This window comes from Python bivittatus, unplaced genomic scaffold (assembly GCF_059951505.1).
Source record: "Python bivittatus isolate LINGU-HERP-01145 unplaced genomic scaffold, Pbiv_v1 ctg000070_np1212, whole genome shotgun sequence".
NCBI lineage: Eukaryota > Metazoa > Chordata > Lepidosauria > Squamata > Pythonidae > Python > Python bivittatus.
Window position 1 is genome coordinate 4,297,066 of NW_028277034.1, and position 22,607 is coordinate 4,319,672.

The 22,607-nt window shown below is 37.3% G+C and overlaps 1 protein-coding gene across 1 annotated transcript in view; it reads left to right on the top strand.

The window, feature by feature from the left end:
- Window positions 1-22,607, top strand: part of TUSC3 (tumor suppressor candidate 3) — a 127,946-nt gene that overhangs the window by 80,972 nt on the left and 24,367 nt on the right. The window contains exon 7 of the mRNA XM_088131130.1: window positions 18,726-18,789. Within this exon, the coding sequence (XP_087987256.1) occupies window positions 18,726-18,789 (64 nt within the window). The remainder of the gene's footprint in view (window positions 1-18,725; window positions 18,790-22,607) is intronic.

A 22,607-nucleotide genomic window follows, 5' to 3' on the forward strand; every position in this document is an offset into this window, starting at 1 on the left:
ACATACATTTTTTTAATATTTATATAAAAAGAAAAGCAGTGCATTAAAAACACACATTTTACACACTTTTTTAATTGAATGTGTGCCATCAAGTCAGTGTCAACGCTTAGCAATCACATAGAAAGATTTTCTCCATGATGATCCATCTCCAATCTGATCCTTCCAGCAGTGCAGCCATTGTCGCTGTAACTCAGTGTTGTCCAAACTTGGCCACTTTAAGATGAGTGGACTTCAACTCGCAGAATTCTGGCTGGGGAATTCTGGGAGTTGAAGTCCACACATCTTAAAGTGGCCAGGTTTGGACAACACTGCTGTAACTGAACCCATCCACCTTGCTCCTAATTACTCTCTTCTTCTCTTTCTTTCCACAGCATAAATAAGCTCTACTTTATAGTATTATTCTTCATTATGTTATAGTATGCTGAATAGAGTTGGTAGTATCCCGCATGATAGTTGTGATTCTGAGACTATGTTAGCAGTTCTGAAATATTCTTCCATTTGACCTCAAAGATTTTCAGTATCTAAATATTAACTTTTCAATGTTAGACTATTTCCCATAAAATGTAAAGAGTGGTATGCAGATATTCATATGTGATAAGGTAACCCTTCTGCTACCAGCTGGATCCTGCTTAAGTATTTCTTGTAGATATCTGCTTGGCCACTGTGGAATAGACTGTTGACTTAGCTGACTCATTGATCTGATTTAGTATACTTCAGTATGGCTCTTTTTATATTCTTTTGGCCCAGCTCATTAGTGTCTTATTAAATGCCTCAGCTCATTCAGTGCCTTAGCTCGCAGAGAACTTTTTGACCAGGTGGCCACATTCGGAATTTTTAGGCCACATAATGGGCCCTCATAAAATAGCTGTCACAGTGGATGTGCTTAGTCACAAAATCTGAAGGCAAATTATTCTGAGTTCCATAAGATATATTCCTTGAAACCCGCAACTTACATTTATCTTTTTCTAGGCACATAAACATCTTTCCAAGCAACACACTGAGCTGCAGCCACCTACCATTTTTATTTTCTAACAGTGTGTATGAAGATAGATAGTGATAGAACCCTATCAGCTTCCGATTTAATTATTTTTAAAAATATATAAACGTATCAATGAAGTCAGGGAACTTAACAGGCATAAAGGGAGATACCTACTGGAACATTAGTATTCATGGATACCACATTACTGATCTCTTCCTGTATGATCTTTTACTATAAAAGCAAAAATACTGCCTTTTCATGCATTTGCTTACTTTTCTGCCCATTGTTCCCTGTATTTTCTATGAAGCAGGATGGAAAGTGGTGGTGTAACTGGCATGCTCTTTCAAGACAGACCCATCCAACTTTATCTGAATACATTTCCATTATCGTTTCCCAGCTTTTGTGTTCATGAAAATGCTGGGATTTGCTATGAGGGGCCTTGGTAGGTAAATTAAGCTATGTAAATTAGTTTGCGAATAAGGTTTCTCTGTGGGTTTCTACATATGAGGGGAATGACATGAAGAAAAGAGATATTTTGTTATGTGAAATTTAAGACTGAACTGGGACAAACTATTTCTGGTCTCAGCGCTTTCAGTCATTGATAGTTGTGGCACATTTCTGATAATTTGAGATTTGGGATCCATCCTCCATTGTGGTTCAGTTAACAAGAATGAGGTAGAGGCCACCTAGTGTCCTGCATGCATTTTGAATTTTAATTCCCAAGTAGCATGACAGATGGTATGAGACCATGGAAGTTACAGTCTAGGACCAGGTGAGGGATCAAGATTTTCTGTCCCTGATTTAGAAACTCTGAGGTCAATATTTTTTTATGATCATTTAAAGAACAAATGTGACTGCGTTGGTCTAGAATGGCATGATTCACAGCTTCTTTTAATTAAAATATCTTACACAGTTCATAGACAGGTTTTCTTTACAATACTTACACCTTTTTAGATGCATAATATACCACAGAAACATGTTTGGTTATACTCAGATATTCCCTTTATACAAAATGCCATTTAAGTTAATTTTGAAAAAGATACGTTTTTCTGTTGTGATATCTTCTATTCATTTGGATGCTTTTGTTATTATTGGCCTGAGTTTAGCAAAAGAGATGAGAGCAGATTCAGATGAACAGAGGTTGCATTTTAATTTCATCGAAAAGGAAGTTTCTGTGTGAGAACATTTCAGTCAGATAAAGCTACATCACATAATACTAAAAGTACTAGTTTTAAACAAGACAATTAAAAGAATAACCTTCAAACTTTCTCAAGCACTTTTGCTCTCTTATCAGTCATGGAAATGTTGAAATCATAATGTGTGTATTCATGAAGGTTTTGAACTATGAATAGAGGAAGCTCCTTTTGAGGTTATATTTGCTGAAATAGAAAAGATAACAGTATTATCAGTGTGTTTTATAGTGTAACCAGTTTCTTATTTCATTTGCTGAAATGTACGTACTGTGGTTCAAATATTAGTTGAGTGATAAATATTTTGGACTTGTGAAATTAATTCAGAATTAGAGCTGGAGAGGTACAAACAGAAGTGTCAGGTTTTTTAGGGGAAAATTACCTTGTATCTCTTTTTTATAAAGGCATATTCTGCAAGGTGCTTAGCTGTAAAATTGATAATCTGATAAGAAATATGTCCAGAAAAAAAGAAAAAAAGATTGGCCTTTTTAGCAGAGGATTGGAAGGTTCCCAAAGTAGAAATAGAGCCGGTTTTAGGCCAGTTATTTGCTATTCTAATAAGTTGTGAAAAAGATAAAATTATTAAGCTTCTAGGACAAGTCTGCTGAAGAGTCAACACGGCTTCAGAAAAATATGCCGTGTCTTTCAGCAAATTGTAAACATTAATCAGTATCAAAGAATGTTAATAAAGATGATGCAATAATTTTTGTTTCTTTGGACTTGAGCAAACTGAAGACTCAGAAGAGAAGAGGAAAGTGAGAGTCTATGGGAAGGAAGCGGAGGAAGAATGCAGTTTAGATGAAGAGAAGCAACACAGCCCTAATGTGAGAGTTGTGAGAAAAAAATGTTTCAAAGACTCTCCACCTTAATTAACTCACTGTAACTTTGGCTAGAAATTTACTGTTTGGAACTGTTGCTCTTCACTTCTGAAGTAGAACAGCTTTCCCACGAGCCTCAGTCCCTTTCTGCTGTCTTTCAAAGAGATGGTGACATTGCCAATTCTTTTGTTCATTAGGGCAACTACCTGGTTTTATTAGTGCTCCTTGGTTTTGTAATAACGTGATCTTTCTGATAGTTTTTTGGTAGTTTCAATTATTTAGTTATCTGGATATTTTATTAAATGTTCTGTGATCAGAGAGATGATACCAAAATATACTGAATAAATAAAATAAAATTTAATACAAATGCTGTAAAGTTCTAAAATGGAATTTGACAGAGGAAACTTTTGATAAATGCTTAAATAAATGAAATACCATTGCCTGTTTATGCAAAGAATAAAATTGGTGTGTGGGCAGGGAAATTGATAATAGAAATATGTAGACAGCAGAATGATCTAAAATTTGGTGTTTTTAAGATGTTGATACATTTGGCTTTTTTAAGAACCAACATTGTCTGATATTTTATTACTTTGAATTTTGTTTTAGTTTGGGGTGGGGGAGAGGTTGTTTGTTTGGTATTTGGGAAATAGGAGATTACTTTGAAATACATACTCCTTACAAAGAAAGTGATATTCACTGGCATATTTATCTTTGTGAGAATAAGCAGATAGAGCTATCTGCTCCTCTTATACAGACATGCTCAGCCCAAACAATGTTGTGAATGAACTTTTTTCCTCTATGTCTGCCTTCATCTTACTTACAGGAAGTAGTGAGAAGGATAGGGAAGCCTGTAACAGCCATAATATGGTTTCAGGCCTACGATGTTTTATGCTAGTGAATTTAGTGAATCCATAAAATTGAGAAAGAAGAGAGATTGAATCAGCATGTGGTTGACATCTCATTGCATCAGACCCTAGGGATTTAACCAGAATCTAGATTAATTTTCCGGCTGCCTAGATGATATTATAGAATTATACCTGTTATTTATTGAACGGGGGGATGGAACAAGTTTTAGAAAAATGTTGCTTAATTATGTCAGTTTGAAGACCATGGTGCTTGTTCATAGGTTGATGTGATTTTCAATAGCATTCCAAGTACCCTTTAATATATCCGCATTTTACTATCCTTGCAAGCTAGAAGATGCTTAGAAATTCATTAAAGGTATTTTGTGGTGGGGAAGGAAAAGAAAATTTAAGAAAAATTGTAATATGGAATTCAGGAATTCCTTCTGACTAAATATAGTGTGTATATGTGCTATGGTATCTACCTCCTCATATACAGTATATATCAGTGTGTCCAATTTCATTGCATGTTTTAATGTAACTGCTGTTGTACATTTCTTTTCCTGAGAAAATACTACTTTTGATATGCTATGTAGCTATGCTAAATGATAATAAACCCCGGCATCGATATTTAGATGCTATGGAGATTTAAATCCTAAAAATAGAGTATTGTTGCAACAAAATGACCATGTAATGAGCAGAGCATAAATTTGAATAGAATATAAACCCAGTTGAAGTACCAGAATATCAGCCACATTCTTTATGATTTAAATTTTAGTATGTTAAGTGTTTATGTAGTTGTGTGCCTAAAATAATTGGTACACTAAAATGTCTTCCTGTGAAGCTTTTGTCCTCATAAACCTTATTCACACTAGTAGTTCCATTAACTCCAATAAATATGTGTGCATAAAGGCAGAGCAGTAGCACAACTCTGGTTATACTTACAGTACTTTTGAATGTCTATTTTCAGATGCTTATAATCAGACTTGAATAGCTCAGATAGAAATAATATGTGTCATAAGCCTCCTGCACACTCAAATTGGGGAGAATATTTTAATGGCAATGGCTCAGACACTGCTGAGACGCAGGCAGAGGTTAAATACTGTTTTTGTACTGGAAATGAATAAAGTTTGTTGATTGATGAAAAGCGCAAGTGTTTCTTCAGACAGAGAAGACACATTCTGACAATTCACCCACTTGTTGGAAAGTTCATTTCATTTCATTTCATTTCATTTGTTTGTTTACGGTCCAAGACCAAGTCACAGAATTTAAAAATACAGCACACCATTAATACATACATACATAACAATGCATACATATATGAAAGGTAGAAATCCTATACAATTGACAATTCATTAAAGTCACCAATTGGTTTCTATAAGCTAAAACTATAAATAGAAATTTTGCTACTCCCTTCAGAACACCTGGGTATTGATCATTTAGTAAGACTACCTCAATCTCGTCATCATGAGTGCTGTTTATCGATTCAACTTTGTTGGAAAGTTGCAGGATAACTTTTTGGCAAAAGATAGCTATCCATTCCCAACCCCTGTCCAAGGCAGATGTTTGATCCTTCATAAACCACTTTTTATTGCCCGTGTCAAATAAGAGCTGAAGATATGAATACCATATTCTTCCAAATGAGGTGTAGAAATGGCTATGTCATGAGACTAAAAAAATCCTGAGCAGAACAGGGTAAGTACCATACACTTGATGGGAACACACTTCTTAAGAAAGAAAAGAGGATAAAGGCTTAAAGGCTTTTATGTTTTTATTTACATAGGAGCTAATGCTATGTCTGTCTGTCTGTCTGTCTGTCTGTCTCTCTCTCTCTCATTTAATAAGATAAATGAGACTTTAAAAGTAAGTCTCTCATTTAATAAATACTTCCAAAACTAAATGTATGAAAAGTTTTTTTTTTCTTATTTTAAAAAAAAAGCCCTACCCTCTAGAATGCAATATAAAATGAATGTTTAGCAAAGGCCTTGGTCAATCTAATGTAAGGCAAGATCCCCCAGCACACATATATTTATTTATTTAGAGTTTTTCTGTATTGCCATATTCCAAATAGGACTCCTGACAGTTTACACATAAAACAATAAAGCAGCATGAACTAATTGATAAAAACAGTTAAGTAACAAATTAAATAACAGCTCACTGGCACCCAGTCCCAGTGGCAGCAGCCCCATATTAAATTCTCCACGGAGCAATACTGTTTTCCCTGTCTTCCTAAATTATTATCAAGGTGAGCATCCACCCATCTCCTAGCAGGAGGCTGTGGCAAAGGGCAGGGACTGCAGTGGAGAAACACTTCCTCCAAATGCCATCAGCTACCCAAGCAGGGTGGGGACGCTTACGCATCCCTTCTATAATCTCTTGGCTTTTTGCTGGTTCAGATCTATCCAACATTATCAGACCATTTTCTTTCTGTATCCGAGCACATGCATATATAAGTGCGCATCTGTACAGTCATAGAGATGAGACAAAGGAGGTGGCAGCTAATTTTGGAATAATGATTCAGAAAGTCAAATTATTGTCACTGGAGAATTAAATATACAGTGGGGCAAAAAAGTATTTAGTCAGCCACCAATTGTGCAAGTTCTCCCACTTAAAAAGATGAGAGAGGCCTGTAATTTTCATCATAGGTATACCTCAACTACAAGAGACAAAATGGGGGGGAAAATCCAGAAAATCACATTGTCTGATTTTTAAAGAATTTATTTGCAAATCATGGTGGAAAATAAGTATTTGGTCACCTACAAACAAACAAGATGTCTGGCTCTCACAGACCTGTAACTACTTCTTTAAGAGGCTCCTCTGTCCTCCACTCGTTACCTGTAGTAATGGCACCTGTTTGACCTTGTTATCAGTATAAAAGACCCCTGTCCACAACCTCAAACAGTCACACTCCAAACTCCACTATGGTCAAGACCAAAGAGCTGTCGAAGGACACCAGAAACAAAATTGTAGACATGCACCAGGCTGGGAAGACTGAATCTGCAATAGGCAAGCAGCTTGGTGCGAAGAAATCAACTGTGGGAGCAATAATTAGAAAATGGAAGACATACAAGACCACTGATAATCTCCCTCGATCTGGGGCTCCATGCAAGATCTCACCCTGTGGGGTCAAAATGATCACAAGAACGGTGAGCAAAAATCCCAGAACCACATGGGGAGACCTAGTGAATGACCTGCAGAGAGCTGGGACCAAAGTTACAAAGGCTACCATCAGTAACACACTACGCCGCCTGGGACTCAAATCCTGCAGTGCCAGACGTGTCCCCCTGCTTAAGCCAGTACATGTCCGGGCCCGTCTGAAGTTTGCTAGAGAGCATTTGGATGATCCAGAAGAGGATTGGGTGAATGTCATGTGGTCAGATGAAACCAAAGTAGAACGTTTTGGTCTAAACTCAACTAGTTGTGTTTGGAGGAGAGAGAATGCTGAGTTGCATCCAAAGAACACCATACCTACTGTGAAGCATGGGGGTGGAAACATCATGCTTTGGGGCTGTTTTTCTGCAAAGGGACCAGGACGACTGATCTGTGTAAAGGAAAGAATGAATGGGGCCATGTATCGTGATATTTTGAGTGAACACCTCCTTCCATCAGCAAGGGCATTGAAGATGAAACGTGGCTGGGTCTTTCAGCATGACAACCATCCCAAACATACCACCTGGGCAACGAAGGAGTGGCTTCGTAAGAAGCATTTCAAGGTCCTGGAGTGGCCTAGCCAGTCTCCAGATCTCAACCCCATGGAAAACCTTTGGAGGGAGTTGAAAGTCCGTGTTGTCCAGCGACAGCCCCAAAACATCACTGCTCTAGAGGAGATCTGCATGGAGGAATGGGCCAAAATACCAGCAACGGTGTGTGAAAACCTTGTGAAGACTTACAGAAAACGTTTGACCTCTGTCATTGCCAACAAAGGATATATAACAAAGTATTGAGATGAACTTTTGATATTGACCAAATACTTATTTTCCACCATGATTTGCAAATAAATTCTTTAAAAATCAGACAATGTGATTTTCTGGATTTTTCCCCCCATTTTGTCTCTCATAGTTGAGGTATACCTATGATGAAAATTACAGGCCTCTCTCATCTTTTTAAGTGGGAGAACTTGCACAATTGGTGGCTGACTAAATACTTTTTTGCCCCACTGTATGCCAAAATCAAGTGATCCAATGTATCTAAAGTATAATCAGAATGAATGAATAATAAATAAATAAATACCCACCACTATCAACTGATCTCTTGGAAGATTTTTTTGGGAGTACATTTCTAATTCCTTAGAGTTTCTCTGACATACACAAACCCTTCTCTTAAAATTTAGAAGAATAATACTTCATTTTGTTCATTGATTTTTGTATAGATCTTTTTTTGAACCAGAGAGAATAAGAGCTTCCAATGAATAACAGAAGTGGTATGTAATACATAATGATTATTCAACAATACTTTGCATCACATCTATCCTTTCAAGCCTATGTGCGTTTTTTTGGAAATGGTTTTTGTACCATATAGCACTCTCCAAATTCTTACAAATTGGAAAGTTACAAAAATACTGTTATGTCAATTCAAGGAGTCATGACTGGAATTGTGCATGGAGTTCTGTCTCTGCACCCTGTTTAGTGTCTCTCTTCCTACTAAAACTCAGGTAAAAGAAAAAAAAAACTGTGACTGAAGGAAAAGTAGTATTTGGAAATGCAGTTTATTCCCACCTTTATTTTTGGTTGCCTACTAGAAGTAGCAATCAGGGATAACCGGGGGGTGGGGGGAGGGAAGCTTTTAAGCTTTTCTTAAGTTCACAGGTTGACAGATGGGAAAGTTACTTTTCTCAGAGCCACTGATTTGGTAACATGTGGAATTCTGTGCGTTCTGTAATGTTAACAAATGTTTTGGGGAGACCCAATCTCAAATGGGAGATTACAGGATGGAGTTGGCCCATACTTATTTTCCACCATGATTTGCAAATAAATTCTTTAAAAATCAGACAATGTGATTTTCTGAATTTCTTTTCCCATTTTGTCTCTCATAGTTGAGGTATACCTATGATGAAAATTACAGGCCTCTCATCTTTTTAAGTGGGAGAACTTGCACATTTGGTGGTTGACTAAATACTTTTTTGCCCCACTGTATGTTTCAACATGTAGCATACACATCCAGTGGATTTCTTCTCAGTCCAACTGATAATGGAATAAAAAGTGGCTTCCTATCCCTCTAGTTTTTAAGTTAAAAAAGAAGTTAAAAAAATAGAAATCACCACAAGAGACTTTTTCCCTAGTGTGCAAGTAATTCAAGAGAACATCCTTTCCCACTGATCTGACAGATGAGCACCAGTAAATGGCTGCATCTTCATGTGGGCTCCTCCTTCGGATCGTAATTTAATTTCTGGAGTGCTTCCTAGTGAGATTTACGGTACATCTTTACCATGTACAATCCTGGCAATTGGAAGACTCTCAGATTGGATGTAGTTATGTTTTCAGTGGCAAAAAAAAGTCTGTTTGAGATTTGCAAAACCAAAATGATTTGGGCTGCTGCAATGAAAGAATGTTTATTGGTGCTTGTTCAAACCTTTGCACTCTTAGCAGCTGTTTCATTTCTCCGTGCCAGAAATGGCCACTTGGAAAGATGAGAATCACTTCTATCTCTTTTCTTAAAACAGAAAAATACTTTTTGAAAATTTGTCAGAAATGCTGCTAGATTATTAATTTAAATGGAATTTAATTAATGTTCCTTTTAAACATTTCCATTTTTTAAAAATCATTTGTACCAACACTGAAGCACAGAACCCATATTGCTTCATTCCGGTAAGAGCATGGTAAACTGTGGCATCTAAAACATGCAATCATGCTTAAATTTTAATGCGGACTATTGCAGAAGCTAACTTAGTTGCCTTGAGGACTTGAGTGTAATTCAAATTGGTCTTGTTTCCAATTACCATTTTCTATTTTATTTATGCAGTTTAACAGGGAAGAAGGAAGGAATGAAATCAACATTTAATGTGTTTCACTGAACCGTGACAGATATCACTCTGAAGATCACCAAGACATGCAATATTTAGAGAAATTTAAAATTACAATCCATTATGAATATCATTGATTACTTCAGAGAATACCTATAAAATATATGCCTTCTGTACTTCGGTAGTGCTAAGTTTTGTACACTTGCTAAATGCTTAATTTTGTTCTCTAGAAATATATGTAAAAGGATTTTGTTGATTATGATATTTTGGGAAAACATTACACTCTTATCACATTCAGTGGGATCAGAGTCAAGAATAAAGATAATTACAAACTGAATAGAGGTACAGTTCACAAGCTTAGAGCTTTCTGTGTTCACAGATTTTTATGTGTGAAGCACATTTTGTACACTGAAAATGACTAAAGTTCTATTATGTTAATTCAGTATTAGTCACTTTCGTACTCTGCAATATGGAAAGTCAGTATTAGAACAATTGGGTTTTTTTCTGCGAATTATAAACATTCTTCTGCAAAGCATGGTATGTCTGTTTGACCTTGAGCTTTCAACTGTTGAAATTTACTGTAAAGAAGAATCAAGTGCAAATTGGAAGGCCAGTAGCAATCTCAGTTATTGTCCCACAGAGGTGCAGGAACTGAGAGAAAGAGATAAGAATCAAAAAACCAGAATCAAAAACCATTAACTCAGGCCTATGAGACACTAGAGCTTAAGACTTAGGCAAGTCTTTAAGACTCTAAATTTAAAGCCAATAAGTGCTATGCTGGACTTAGAAGGAATCAACCTAGAAAAGGGGTCATGTTCCAGGCAAAGGTTGATAGAAGGGAGTTGGGACAAGGGAGTTCCAACACAGGATGAAAAAGGTGATATACATCAACTGTCTCCACTTTTAACGTTGCCTTACAAAGCTTCCAGTAATTGGGCCTGTGAAGACTCAGATAGCATTTCTCATGATGCTGACTCCTAAAGACATCATGTCTTCCAAGAAGCTTGACATTACAGTCCGGAACATTTCTGCTGTTGATTCCACTGTTCCTTCACTCAGATGGTGCTGTACAAGCTTTAGAGATGAGAGATCATGAGCTCCTGGGAAATGGACTGAGGGCCTTTTCTGCATCTATAGTCCTAGTTAGGATCCTGATTCCTATGTTTCCCATCTAGTCACCTTCAAGGGCAGCTTATGCACAACACATTGAAATAATAAATATGGGAAAGAAAGGGGGAAAGAGAAAGGCAAGTGTTTGAGAATGAGAAAGACAAAGGAATTTTGAAGAGACCATTGGAAAAACTAGATGGAAATGAGTTGGTATCCTGGTGCTATTTCAGGAAAGAGTTGGAACAGCATATTGTTGAGTTTGAAGGGAAATATAATAGCACCCTTCAAATATCTGAAGGGTTATTACATAGAAGAGAGAGTGGAGCTATTCTCTGTTGCCCAGGGGGCAAGTTCAGAACCAGTAGGTTAAAAGTACAAGGAAGCAGGTTCAGGAGGAACTTCCTGACTGTAAGAGCTATCAGCCAATGGAACAGATTGCCACAGGAACTAATGAATTCTCCTTCACTGGAGGACTTCAAACAGAGCCTGGATGATCATCTGCAGAGAAGCTCTAGTGAATTCTGAACTAAGCCAGGGATTGGGCTAGAGGACTTCTATGGTATATTTCAACTCCAAAATCCTCTGATTCTGTGGCTTGTAATTGAATCAGGGAGATCCCAATTTAAATGCTGTCTCTGCCTTGGTCTGCCTTCGTTTTCAGAAGATGATAATACTGGTTTTGCTTTTAGAATTGGATAAGGTATTGGAGTGGGTTGTCTGAAGTCTCCAGGGCTAGATGTTCCCTTTGGACATATCTGTTTGTGGTTCTTGGAGCTGTCTGACTATGCTGAAAATTGACAGCAGGGTTCCTGCCACTTTTAGGTAGAGATTGCATGAAAATAGGATTATTTCCCCCCCCCCAAAAAAAACTTCAGGAACTCCAGAAAGTTTTGGCCCTATGTTTGGGCATGACATGGCTCTTACTTTCCAAAGAAAGGTAAAGTGTGACCCTTAATATTCAAACAATGTAAAACATTGCTGAATCTTAGGATAATAAAAAGAGAGCCAAAGAATTATAGAGGGAAGGGAAAGAGAGATAAGTGGATAGAGGGAGAGATATGGAAAGGGCTGTTCAAAAACTGGAGCTTTCTCTTCCTCCCACCTCCTATGCAATGCCTTTCCAATACAACATTTTATGAGTCCATATTTCTTAAAACAATCTTTGGAGGTCATGTAGCCACATGAGTAATGTCTTTCTATAGCTAGCAACATATATTTACTTTTAGGATCTGTAAAATGGGCTTCAGTAGTGTTCCCCTGGCAAAGGGACCAGATTTGTATTAGCTCATGTTTGTGGCTGTAATATAGAGGCTACAGTTCTTATAGACACCAGTCCTCTGAGACAAGTGAATGCTACTATAAAGTGATTTGATGAGATAGCTTTAAATGCCATCAGAGTCCTACCAAGGTTTAGGAGATGAAATGCTTGATTTTTCTGCAGCGTTGTAAGAAAAAAGATCTTTTGAAGCTGTGACCTTTGAGTACTGAGTACTTTCTGAAGTCCGCTCAGCTCTCTCAACGTTGTCATTTGCTGTTGTAGTGACTGTGATTACTAAAGAGGGTTTGGCAAGGAACAGATAAGTTACAAGACCCTGAGTGCAGATTCTTCTTATAGTTGCACCTAAAGTTCAGTAAACATATGACATCAAGCAAGCATGCTAATTTTATTGGGTCTCATGACTCCAGTCCTCCAGCATTAGCTTGGAAAATGCCTCATTCAGCTTTTAATGTGAACTTGATTTATGTATACATTTCAGCAATATGGAAGACTTAGAACTTTTATTTTTTTTATTTTTATTTTTTGGTAATAATTTTATTGAAGTTTACAAGTACAAAGATAAAAGACTAATACAAACTAAGAGAAATATAAAAAGTGAAGTAAAGAAAAATAAAAGTGCAAAGAGAGAGAAAAAAGGAAAAGGAAAAAAATAAGGAAAAGAGAAATATAAAAAAATGACTCCCCCCTCTCTCCAAACAAGTATTAACAACTTCAATAACTTAACACCTTCTCTAGTATTTCAATAATAATAATTTTAAAAAAAACTCTTCTTCCCATATCTCATCTCTTATCAATAAACAAATTATAAAAGCTCATCATTCAGGCTTATTCAGCAAAAGTCCATTAAGAGCTACCAGAAATAATAACATATATATTTTAACCTTAATCAAATAAATCCATTTTGTATTCCAACACATCACTTTCTTTGAGGAATAAAGCAAAAGAAATCCCTCTCCATTTATAAACAAATCTTCAAAGCCTCGTCATTCAGTCCTGGTCAAGAAGAAATTCTATTAACATCTGTCAGAAACCACAACATATATATTTTAACCCTGATCGAATAAATTCATTTTATAGTCTTCCGTTTACTTTTTAAAAGCTTGGTCTTTAATCCTGTCAAATAATATCCCACAATTTGATTTCTTATCATTTTCTCTTTGTCTCCACTCAGGAACAGCTTCAGTAGATTAACACGTCCCAATTGTAAATCCAAAATAAGGGACTATCCAAGTCACTCTTCTGATTTATTATTTGTATATCCCCTTTGGTTATTAAAATAACAGCTAGTGGTTGCCAACATTGTGGTATCTTTTTCCATATCACTCTTATAGTCTGTCATTTTTAAATCCATTTTCAAATCCACATCATCTTTTTTCATATCACTCTTGTAGTCTGGCATTTTTTTTAAATCCATTTGCAAATCCACATTCAAGTCAGCCTCAGTCTCTATTTTGTCCAGTAAATAGTCAGATAATATTGCTCCATTGTATTAAGAGATCTCTTCTCCTTTAATTGTAATCCACAGTTCTCTCTGGTTCCCTCTAGTCAGACTTCAAAGTCCCCTCTTATCATATGTTTATTTTCCAATCAGCAAAACTTTCCCACAAGAGGATTTGTTACAGTTAATTTCAAAATCTTCATATATACTTTTATAAAATTTTAAACAAACCACAGGAAATATTCCTCCAAGTCCATCTGTCCCCATAACTTTCCAGAATCAACATTCTAGTCCCTCTTTTGCTGTTTTCCAAAAATTATTTTTTTTCTTTTTAGTCCTTAAATTTACATTAAACTTCTTTCATCCAGGATGGAAGGAAACTCTCCCGGCATAATGAAACTTGCCCTTCAGAAGGTTCTTAACATCCAAAAAATCAATAACAAGCAATTTCCTAAGGTTATTAAGAGAGGAAGTAGGTGAACCCAGTGTCCTTTTGAAGGCACTGAACTGTGGCTTAGGCGGGATGATTTTCCCCCGGCTCCCAGAGCTCTCAAACTCACCAGAGATCGCTATTCTACAGTTTCTTCACGGGGAGCCTCTGTATTTATGGGTGATCCTAATCCTCTCCTTAATCTAGAGAGGAGTTCCAAAGAACCAATCCATTCACCGGCTCCTCTTTCTGCTACTGCCATCAGCTCTGCTCTTGCGGAACGGTCTTCAGTCCACCATTGCTTCCCTGAAAGTCCCACTTTTATTTTTCTCTCACCCAGAACCAACTCAGATAGCGTTAGGAGAGCTTTTGAGGGCTTCCACATCTCTATTCGGAATAGCTTTAAAAAAAAATAATACTGATGCTGCTGATGTGTCCTAATTCAGCTATGGTCTTGCTTGGGGGGAGAGGGGAAATAGATTTTATATTTACAGTTTTAAAAGCTATAATTTCTGCTTTGCCTCCATCTCAGTAAGTTGGTTGTTTATATATAAGTTTTCCCTGTAAGATGACCCTTAGATGCTGTGTGCTTAGTGCTATGGTAAAGGCTATATGGATATAGTCTAATCAGCTTTCCATAGGGGACTTAATTTCATTTAAGCTTCATTAAATTCCATCCCTTAGGTGACTTTCAAAGTATCTTAAAATTTGATAGGATTGTAATGAGCCTGGTATTTATAGGGAGGTGTGGATTCTCCATAAAGAAAGGCAATGTGTATGCCGACATCCAGTGTGGAGGTGGTAGTGTTTAAATGAAATTGCCAGAACTGCTATTAGATAAGGAAACTGCTATAAATTATGACTTTTTGGGCTGTGCAGTATGATTTGCTATCAGCAGCAATTTCTGGGCTCCTAAATCATCCTTGTAAATAATAATTGAGGAGCTGGTTTCCCAGACTTTCATCAATTTATCTGTGCTATTTCCCCATCTATTTTCTCTTACTCTCCACTATTAGGCAGTCCTGGGAGCCTCCTGATGGTCAACTGGAATAACTCGGCATTTTCCATATAGAGGAACATCATGTCAATGGCAGGCTTTTTGGGGGAAAGGGGGGTGTAACTGAATAATGTTGCAAATTTGCCATTTTTCTGTGCACAAACTCTTAAGAAGGGAAGAGATGTAAAATAACTTCCAGTAAATTGCCTGTAACAGTTCATGAAAGCAGAAAGACACAGTCACAGGAAAATGAACTTTGCGTATCAACATGTGGGTGTTTTATTCATCTTCTTCAACTGATTTGTCCCCCTCCCCCATAGTTGGGTAAATGGAGTAAAAACTGGCCTCACATTCCTTTATTTAATTGAGAAATTAAAAAGAAATAAACAGAAATCTTCATAGTGCTGGTGTCCCTTTTTCCCCATAACAATCCATGGAACTAACACTAGTCTTGAAAGAGCCTTTTCACCTTCTGGTCACAAACAGTTTCCTGTCTGTTAATCCCTTCCAGAAAGTTGGTATTCCTCTCCTGAGAGCTGGGACCCCAGGAAGATGTTTGAGATAGAAGACCATCTCCTGGACTCATTTCTTCTTAAGCCACTGTGCTACACTCTCTACCTTCCCACTTGCTGGGTGCAGTTTCTTCGGATTATTTTCTGGTAGCAGGGCTATTATGGACCCAGTAGGGTTTGACCCATGAATTTTGATCTGGTTTCAGAGATTTTGATCCTGCGACAGATTCATACAGAGAATGAATGGTGATATGAAGTCTTGCCATAAAGATTGATATGGTGAATTAGTGATGAGAAAACATTCAGGAAGCCAGAACCAAGTCATGATATGTGGGAGTTATGAGTTTCCCAGAGTAAAAATGTCAGTTATATGGACTAACAGCTGACACTTAGTACCAAGCCCAAGAAGCACATAGCAGGTGTTCTGTTAAGTCAGGGGAAATCCAGAAAAGAGAAATGCTGTGTTTAAATAAGAAGAGACTACACCTTCATGTTGATGAGGACAATCAAGTGCTTTGGTCTGTCATAAAGATTCTTATCCAGATGTGCCATGTTGAGTATCTTGGTGCCTTCTACTGAGCACAAGCTAGGGAGCTTGACATGAGAAGAGAGAGAGTGAGAGAAGCCAGGTCCTGGTACTCACATCATACTCAGAAAATGCTCCATCGATTATTTCTCATCTGATTGGAGAGAGGTATCAAGTGTGATGCCATAGGATCAGTCCTTGGTCTTCAAGTCCCGTCCCCCCCGCGCTCGCTCGCTCTCTCTCTCTCTCTCTCTCTCTCTATATATATATATATATATATATATGAATGACTTGAATGAAAACATGGAAGGAATGGTTATGATTTTTGAAAGTGGTGCAAAATTATATGGGATAGTTAATACCCTAGAAAAGAGAAATCAAATTCAAAACAGTTTGATAGATTATAGAAGTAGGCTGAAAGTAATAGAATAAAATATAACAAATGTAAGTGCAGAGTTTTTCATTTGGAGAACTGATATCAAAAGTACAGGTACAGAAAGGGGATGTCTGGCTTGGAAATAATACTTGTGGTAAAGATTATGGAAGAGTAAGTAATTGGTTGCAAAATTAATATGAGCCAGCAGTGCGATGTAACTGCAAAAAAGGCAAGCACTCAAGTATAATTTCTAAATCATGGGAGATAATTATTCTCCTTTATTCTCTTTGGTCAGACATCACTCCAAGTACTGTGTTTGTTCTGGGCACCATTCCCTAAGAAACACTGAGAAAATCTGGAATATACTCAGAAAAAAAATCCATGAGAATGCTCTGGAGATTAAAAGCTATGAAGAAAGACTGAAGGAACTGGTATATTTAGCCTTGAAAAAAGACAAATGAGGAAGGATCTAATATCACTCTTCAGATACCTGAAAGCATGTCAATAGAAGATCAAGATCATTTTCTTTCTTTTTCCACAGTATAGGACATGGAGTAAACAATTAAAGCTGCAGGAAGGCAGATTCTGATATTTACAATGAATATTAGGAGGAACCCTCCCCCCCCGACCCCCGCTTTCTAACAATAAGAGCAGTTCAGCTGTGGAACCACTTATCCAGAAAGGTTGTAGATGTCCCTTCACTGGATGTGTTCAGATATCTGCCCAGGATAACTTATTGTGTATTCTTGCTGCAATCAGAGCTTTGGATTTTGATAGACTAAATGTTCTAAAACTATGATTCTTTTTTTTTTTTTTTTTAGTGACACGTTTAATTGTCCCCAAAGCAACAAATAAATAACTTTTAAGATTTCTTTCTCCTATCTGTGTCTGTGGGGGGCTAGGAGGGGTTCTGGAGTGTGAAAAACTGAAGTTTGAGAAACAAAGCTCACTACATCAGCCTGAATGATAAAATGGAAGTTGAAATTGGGGGTTGGGTGTAGAATTATCATTTCCATCCTAAATCATGTTGCTCATTCATTTCATTTGTTTACAGTCCAAGGAGCAATCATGTTGTTCATTGTAATTAGAAAGTTTCAGAAAATAGTACTTATAACTGCTGTGAAGAATATCGGAAGCCACTTCTTTGTATCTTTTTTTTTTTTTGTAGTTCTCTTAAACTATTTTCTTTTCTTGCACTTTTTGCTTAAACTTTTATTTATTTCTTTTTCTATATTCCTTCCTTACTTTATATCACTGTGTATTAGTTTGTGTGTGTGTGTGTTAAAAAAGAATGCTTCAGAAAATAAAGGGGGAGGGAAATCTACCCACCCATTCTCTTCTGCAGCACAGACAGAAATGAATAGGCAGAGATGCATGGACAGCGAGTGAGAAAAGCTGAGCACTTGGTCTGTTGAATACTACCTATTCTTTAAAAGCTATTTAATGCATGCATTTTGTTCTGTTTAATACTATCATTGTAATTAAATTTTGGGCAAAACATTGATAGGCCAGGATGGCTTTTAAGAAAACAATTACTTTCCTGGATCAGCGCAAAGTTTTATCTAGGCTAGTGTTCTGCTACCAGCAACAGCCTAAGAGAAGCCACTAATGAAATTGCAAATTGGGAAAAAAGGCAGAGGCCCTCCTTGCTTGCTTTTGTCCCTGCATTTGGGGTTCTTTGGCTTTAAGCAAGAAGGAGACAACTTTGCAGCTGGGCATTTAGTTGCCGGCCAGAAATGGCTGACACTTCGGCGGTTCGAGTCCAGCCTTCGCGCTAAAGAGGGTGAGCTCCTGTTTCCTCCCCAGTTCCTGTCAACCCAACAGGTCGAAAACTCACGTGAGTAGATAAATGGGTACTCTCACTCAGGTGGGAGGAAAAATGCTGGCGGCGTTTGCACGGGAGTCGGGAGCAGTTGCCGGTAAGCGCGAAACCACGCTCGCCCAAAAAGGGCGCGAAGCAACGGAAACCCCGCCTCCTGCGCTCACCAACTGGGCTCTGCTCGAAGAAGGAGGCTCTGGCAAACCACTTCCGAAACAATTGCCTTGAAAACTGCAAGGACTAGTCCAAGCAGTCACTGCAGGATCAGTAATGACTGAGCGCAGACAAAAAAAAAATCATCTTTATATGCCACAGTGTTCTTTTATATGTTTTTCCAGGCTGGTTTATACAAATACACCCTTTAAATTACTGAATGAATATGCACACACACTGACTGTTCCATTGGAATGACTGATCTATTATTAATTTTCTCTTCCTTCGATTTTTCAGAGTTATATACATGGAAGCAGTCAGGCACAATTTGTTGCGGAGTCTCATATTATTCTCCTTCTGAGTATCCTTCAAATGTTGATGGCGGAAACGTGGCAAGACTCAATTAGAATCCACAGTTCAATGGAATTGCCCTGACAGTAACTCTCATTGAAGTATTCAACAGGTATCAAATTCCTTGCCTATTTAATATATATTTTAGCTTAATGCCCTTTATTTGTGCTTCTTATTCCTGGGGAAAGTCAACCTTGGTTTATTTTGCTGTTATTACATAACTTTTCCTTTTTTTTTTTTTTTCAGTTCTAATTCTGTGCTGGGGATTCTAGCCCCTTATAAACAAAACCTCACAGCTTTGTATAATACACTGAGAATTGGCTCATGATGGCAGAGGTCATCAGTGATATGAATAACTTGATCAGCTGGTAAAACTGTCACAATTAAAAGCTGATTCATACCCTGTACGTAATGTTAAATGTGGAAGCAGGTCTCAGACATTCGCACATACTCACACATGCAGGGATGAAAAGTCCCTTGTAAAGTCAGGCACCTAATCCCGTGCATCTCAAAATGCGAATATTGTACTTTATCCTCTCCTTCTGGTTTATGACCCTGTCGATATTCCACATTAGTAATATAGATGTACTTTGGAAATCAAAGGTAGTTGTAACTTTGTATGTATGTCTTTCTGGATAACTGCACATGTATATATGTATAAACATTTTTTCTGGGTGTATGCATTTGAATATACCCACAATCAAGAGAGGGACCATTATTTAGGTGAATATGATCTTCCTAAATAGTGTTCTCTGAGACAAACTGTCTCATTCCCCACAGCAGGAATGCCCAACTTTTTTTGAACCAGGCATCATAATTGATCTTCAAGGTGCATGCTGAAGATTGCATTCCAGACAAGGAGGCAGCCAGAAAGAAACTAAAAGTTAATTGTTAAAATGTAATTAAAATATCTTATACTAATTACATGAATTGATCCATTTACTTCCTGTTTTTATTGATTTGTCCCTTTTAGCACATTAAACATTAAATGTAGCTCACAACTTTAGGGAGGTTCTGGGGGGGCATCCTTTTTTAACCAGGGCCCACAATTAATTGTTCAGTGGCATGCTAAGGATTGCATTCCAGACAAGGGACAGCCAAAAAGATAGCTTCAGATTTAAAGCTTCATATATCCAGAAATCAAATTGCTGAGGCTTTTTTTCTTTATGGACTTGGCACTTCATTCCCATGGCTATCTGACTTATGCTTATTCAAAGTAGTTTTTCTAATCAAAATCTTGGTAGAACAAATAACTTTACATAGCAGCTTAATCCATCTTTCAGTAAGAATCAAGGTTTTTTCATCAGTCAGGGCTGTTCACTAAAATTTGGAATGCAGCAAAGTTTCCCAGGCAGTGTGAGCTTACATACAGAGTTTTAGCAGATGTGTTTGGAGGAAATTGTTTCCATTATTCTCTTTACTAGCTGTCACATTGATGCTTTCTGATTTTTAAAAAAATATTTATAGCAAAAGGAAAGTTGATAAAAACAACTTTCCAAACAGTCCTATCTAACTTCCCTGTTCAGTTTACAAAAAATTGTCCAAAATAACAAATTTAATTTATTAAGAATAAAAAAACTCACTGGTAAAAACACTAAAGTCTGGTTGATTTCAGTGGGGAAAAAAATAGGCTTGCATTTAATTTGACATGGAAAATAAACATGCTCTAAAAGTGCTTATGTTTTGCCGAATTTTGCTGTAAAAAGAACAGCAAGGCAATGTGCAATGAATATTCACATGTTGCATATTGAATGTTTCAAGTATGCCTTTGCCAAATCTTATACAGCATTGAAGAAGTCAGTTAATTGCGTTTGGATGTGTTGCCCAGAGAAACAGTTTCCACTGGTGTCTCTCCCACTTCAATGCTTGAAGAACAGAGATGAGTTTTCGTTTCCATTAAGCTTACTATCCTAAAAAAAAGCTTTGCTATACCAGGCTGAATTCATATCTAGTCTAGTCTCCAGATTATAACCTTGGTCAACCTATCTCTTGATCTCCTGGGAGTTTCATTAATAGGATAAGAAGGTTATTTGTTCTCTAAATAACTGTCAGTCAAAGCCTTTAGTAATTATAACTGCATAAAAGATATTAGGTTAAATAATTGTTTTAAATAAATTTTCCATTTGGAAAAGGTTGTCTCTTTGGAACAAGTAATTTCTGTAGCAATTTAAGAATATTGTTTTAAACTTTACAAAAACCAGAGCCGTTATCCAAAACATTTGATCTGACGGTTTACAGTCTTTGCACAATCCTCCCTAAACTCAGGCGGGAGACAGATATCCTTCACCTCTCTGTGTAAGGAAGGTAAGCAAAATCATTTCCATAAAGGCTGTATCAAGAATGTTTTGTTAACAATTTTGGAAGCTTTGAGGCAAAATTATTTTAATCCAATCATTAGTGTTCGGCTAATGAAGTGATATAAGAGTCAGAGTCTTGCTTGCTTAATTATTGATTGATTATATAGCAGAGACGGGCAGGGCAGAGACAAACACAAGCCAGGCCTTCTTCAGATACCAGCAGCAAGTCTCAGTCCTTCCCATGTACAGATTTTTATTAATGAATTGATTTAAGCTTAAGTTTCAATTTAACCTTTTGATTATTTGAACTTGGAGTAATCTTTTAATTGCATTTGTTTACTTCATGTGGAAAAGGAATATGTATTTAGATATGTTTATGAATGTGTACACACACACATACACACACACATACACAAACACATGTACACACAGACTTCTCAAGGAGATGGATACTTTTCCAGGATGAGATGGAAAATATTATAAGATATTACAAGAAAATAACTTTTCTTTTCCTCTATGCTACTTCATATCCTGAACTAAATATGGGAAAAACTGACTTTGAGGTGAGTTGTTAAGGAGTATATTGTCTGTAATAAATATAATCTGATTCTGACAATCAGTTATGTTCCTGCTATGATCCAGCAACTTATGATGGCTCTTCTCCATACTAACTGCCACCAGGCTTCTAAGGAGCCATCCTGCAGTGGGGGAAAGGAAAAGAAGAAAATTGTTTGGTGGCAAAAGAGAAGGAGAAGACTAAGAAAGAAGGGGAAGGTAGGAGGAAGGGAGGGGGAGGGGAGGAGAGGGGAGGAAAAACTGGCTGCCCAGGCAAAGAATGATGCAGTGCAAACTTGAGTACATGTCAGGCCTAGCCCAAGGAACTCCTGGAGACCGTGCAGGTTCAATCAACAAGGTTTATTAGCTAGCGCTTGATTACAGAATCTTCTCAGACTGACCAGTAGTTCCCAGGCACAAGTCTCTACTATCTTCTGGAATGTTTAGGGATGCGCCAGCTTTCTCCGCTTATCTCCAGAGCGTTGCTCTGGAGACGAGAGCACCGTTTTCACTTCCCTTCCTCCATTCCAGTCCATCACAGTACAGTTGTATTAGATTATTCCCACCCATCTGGACAGTCGACCCTACCACCGCTATCATGCTCTTCTTTCTTCCTCTCCAGTTTCTTTTTTTTTTCCCCCTTATCATGTGCCTTTTAGACTCCAGCTTTATTCTGCACAGATCAAGAACTTTCAATAAATTATCAGAAAACTAAAGTTTTAGTTTTTGCCCGACACTATCATAAAAGCCATAAATGGCAAATAAATGGGACCCCAATTGAACAAGTGCGCACCTATAAATACCTTGGAGTGCAATTCCATGTTTCTCTATTCTGGAATGCACATTTCCTTTATCGACCAAGTGTGGCACAGCCCACTTCATCAGCAATTGTAAGATTCTACCATTCAAAAGGAGTCCATTATATCCCTGTAGCATGCAAGGTTTTTCAAGCTAATACCTCAGCTCCTCTATGGCT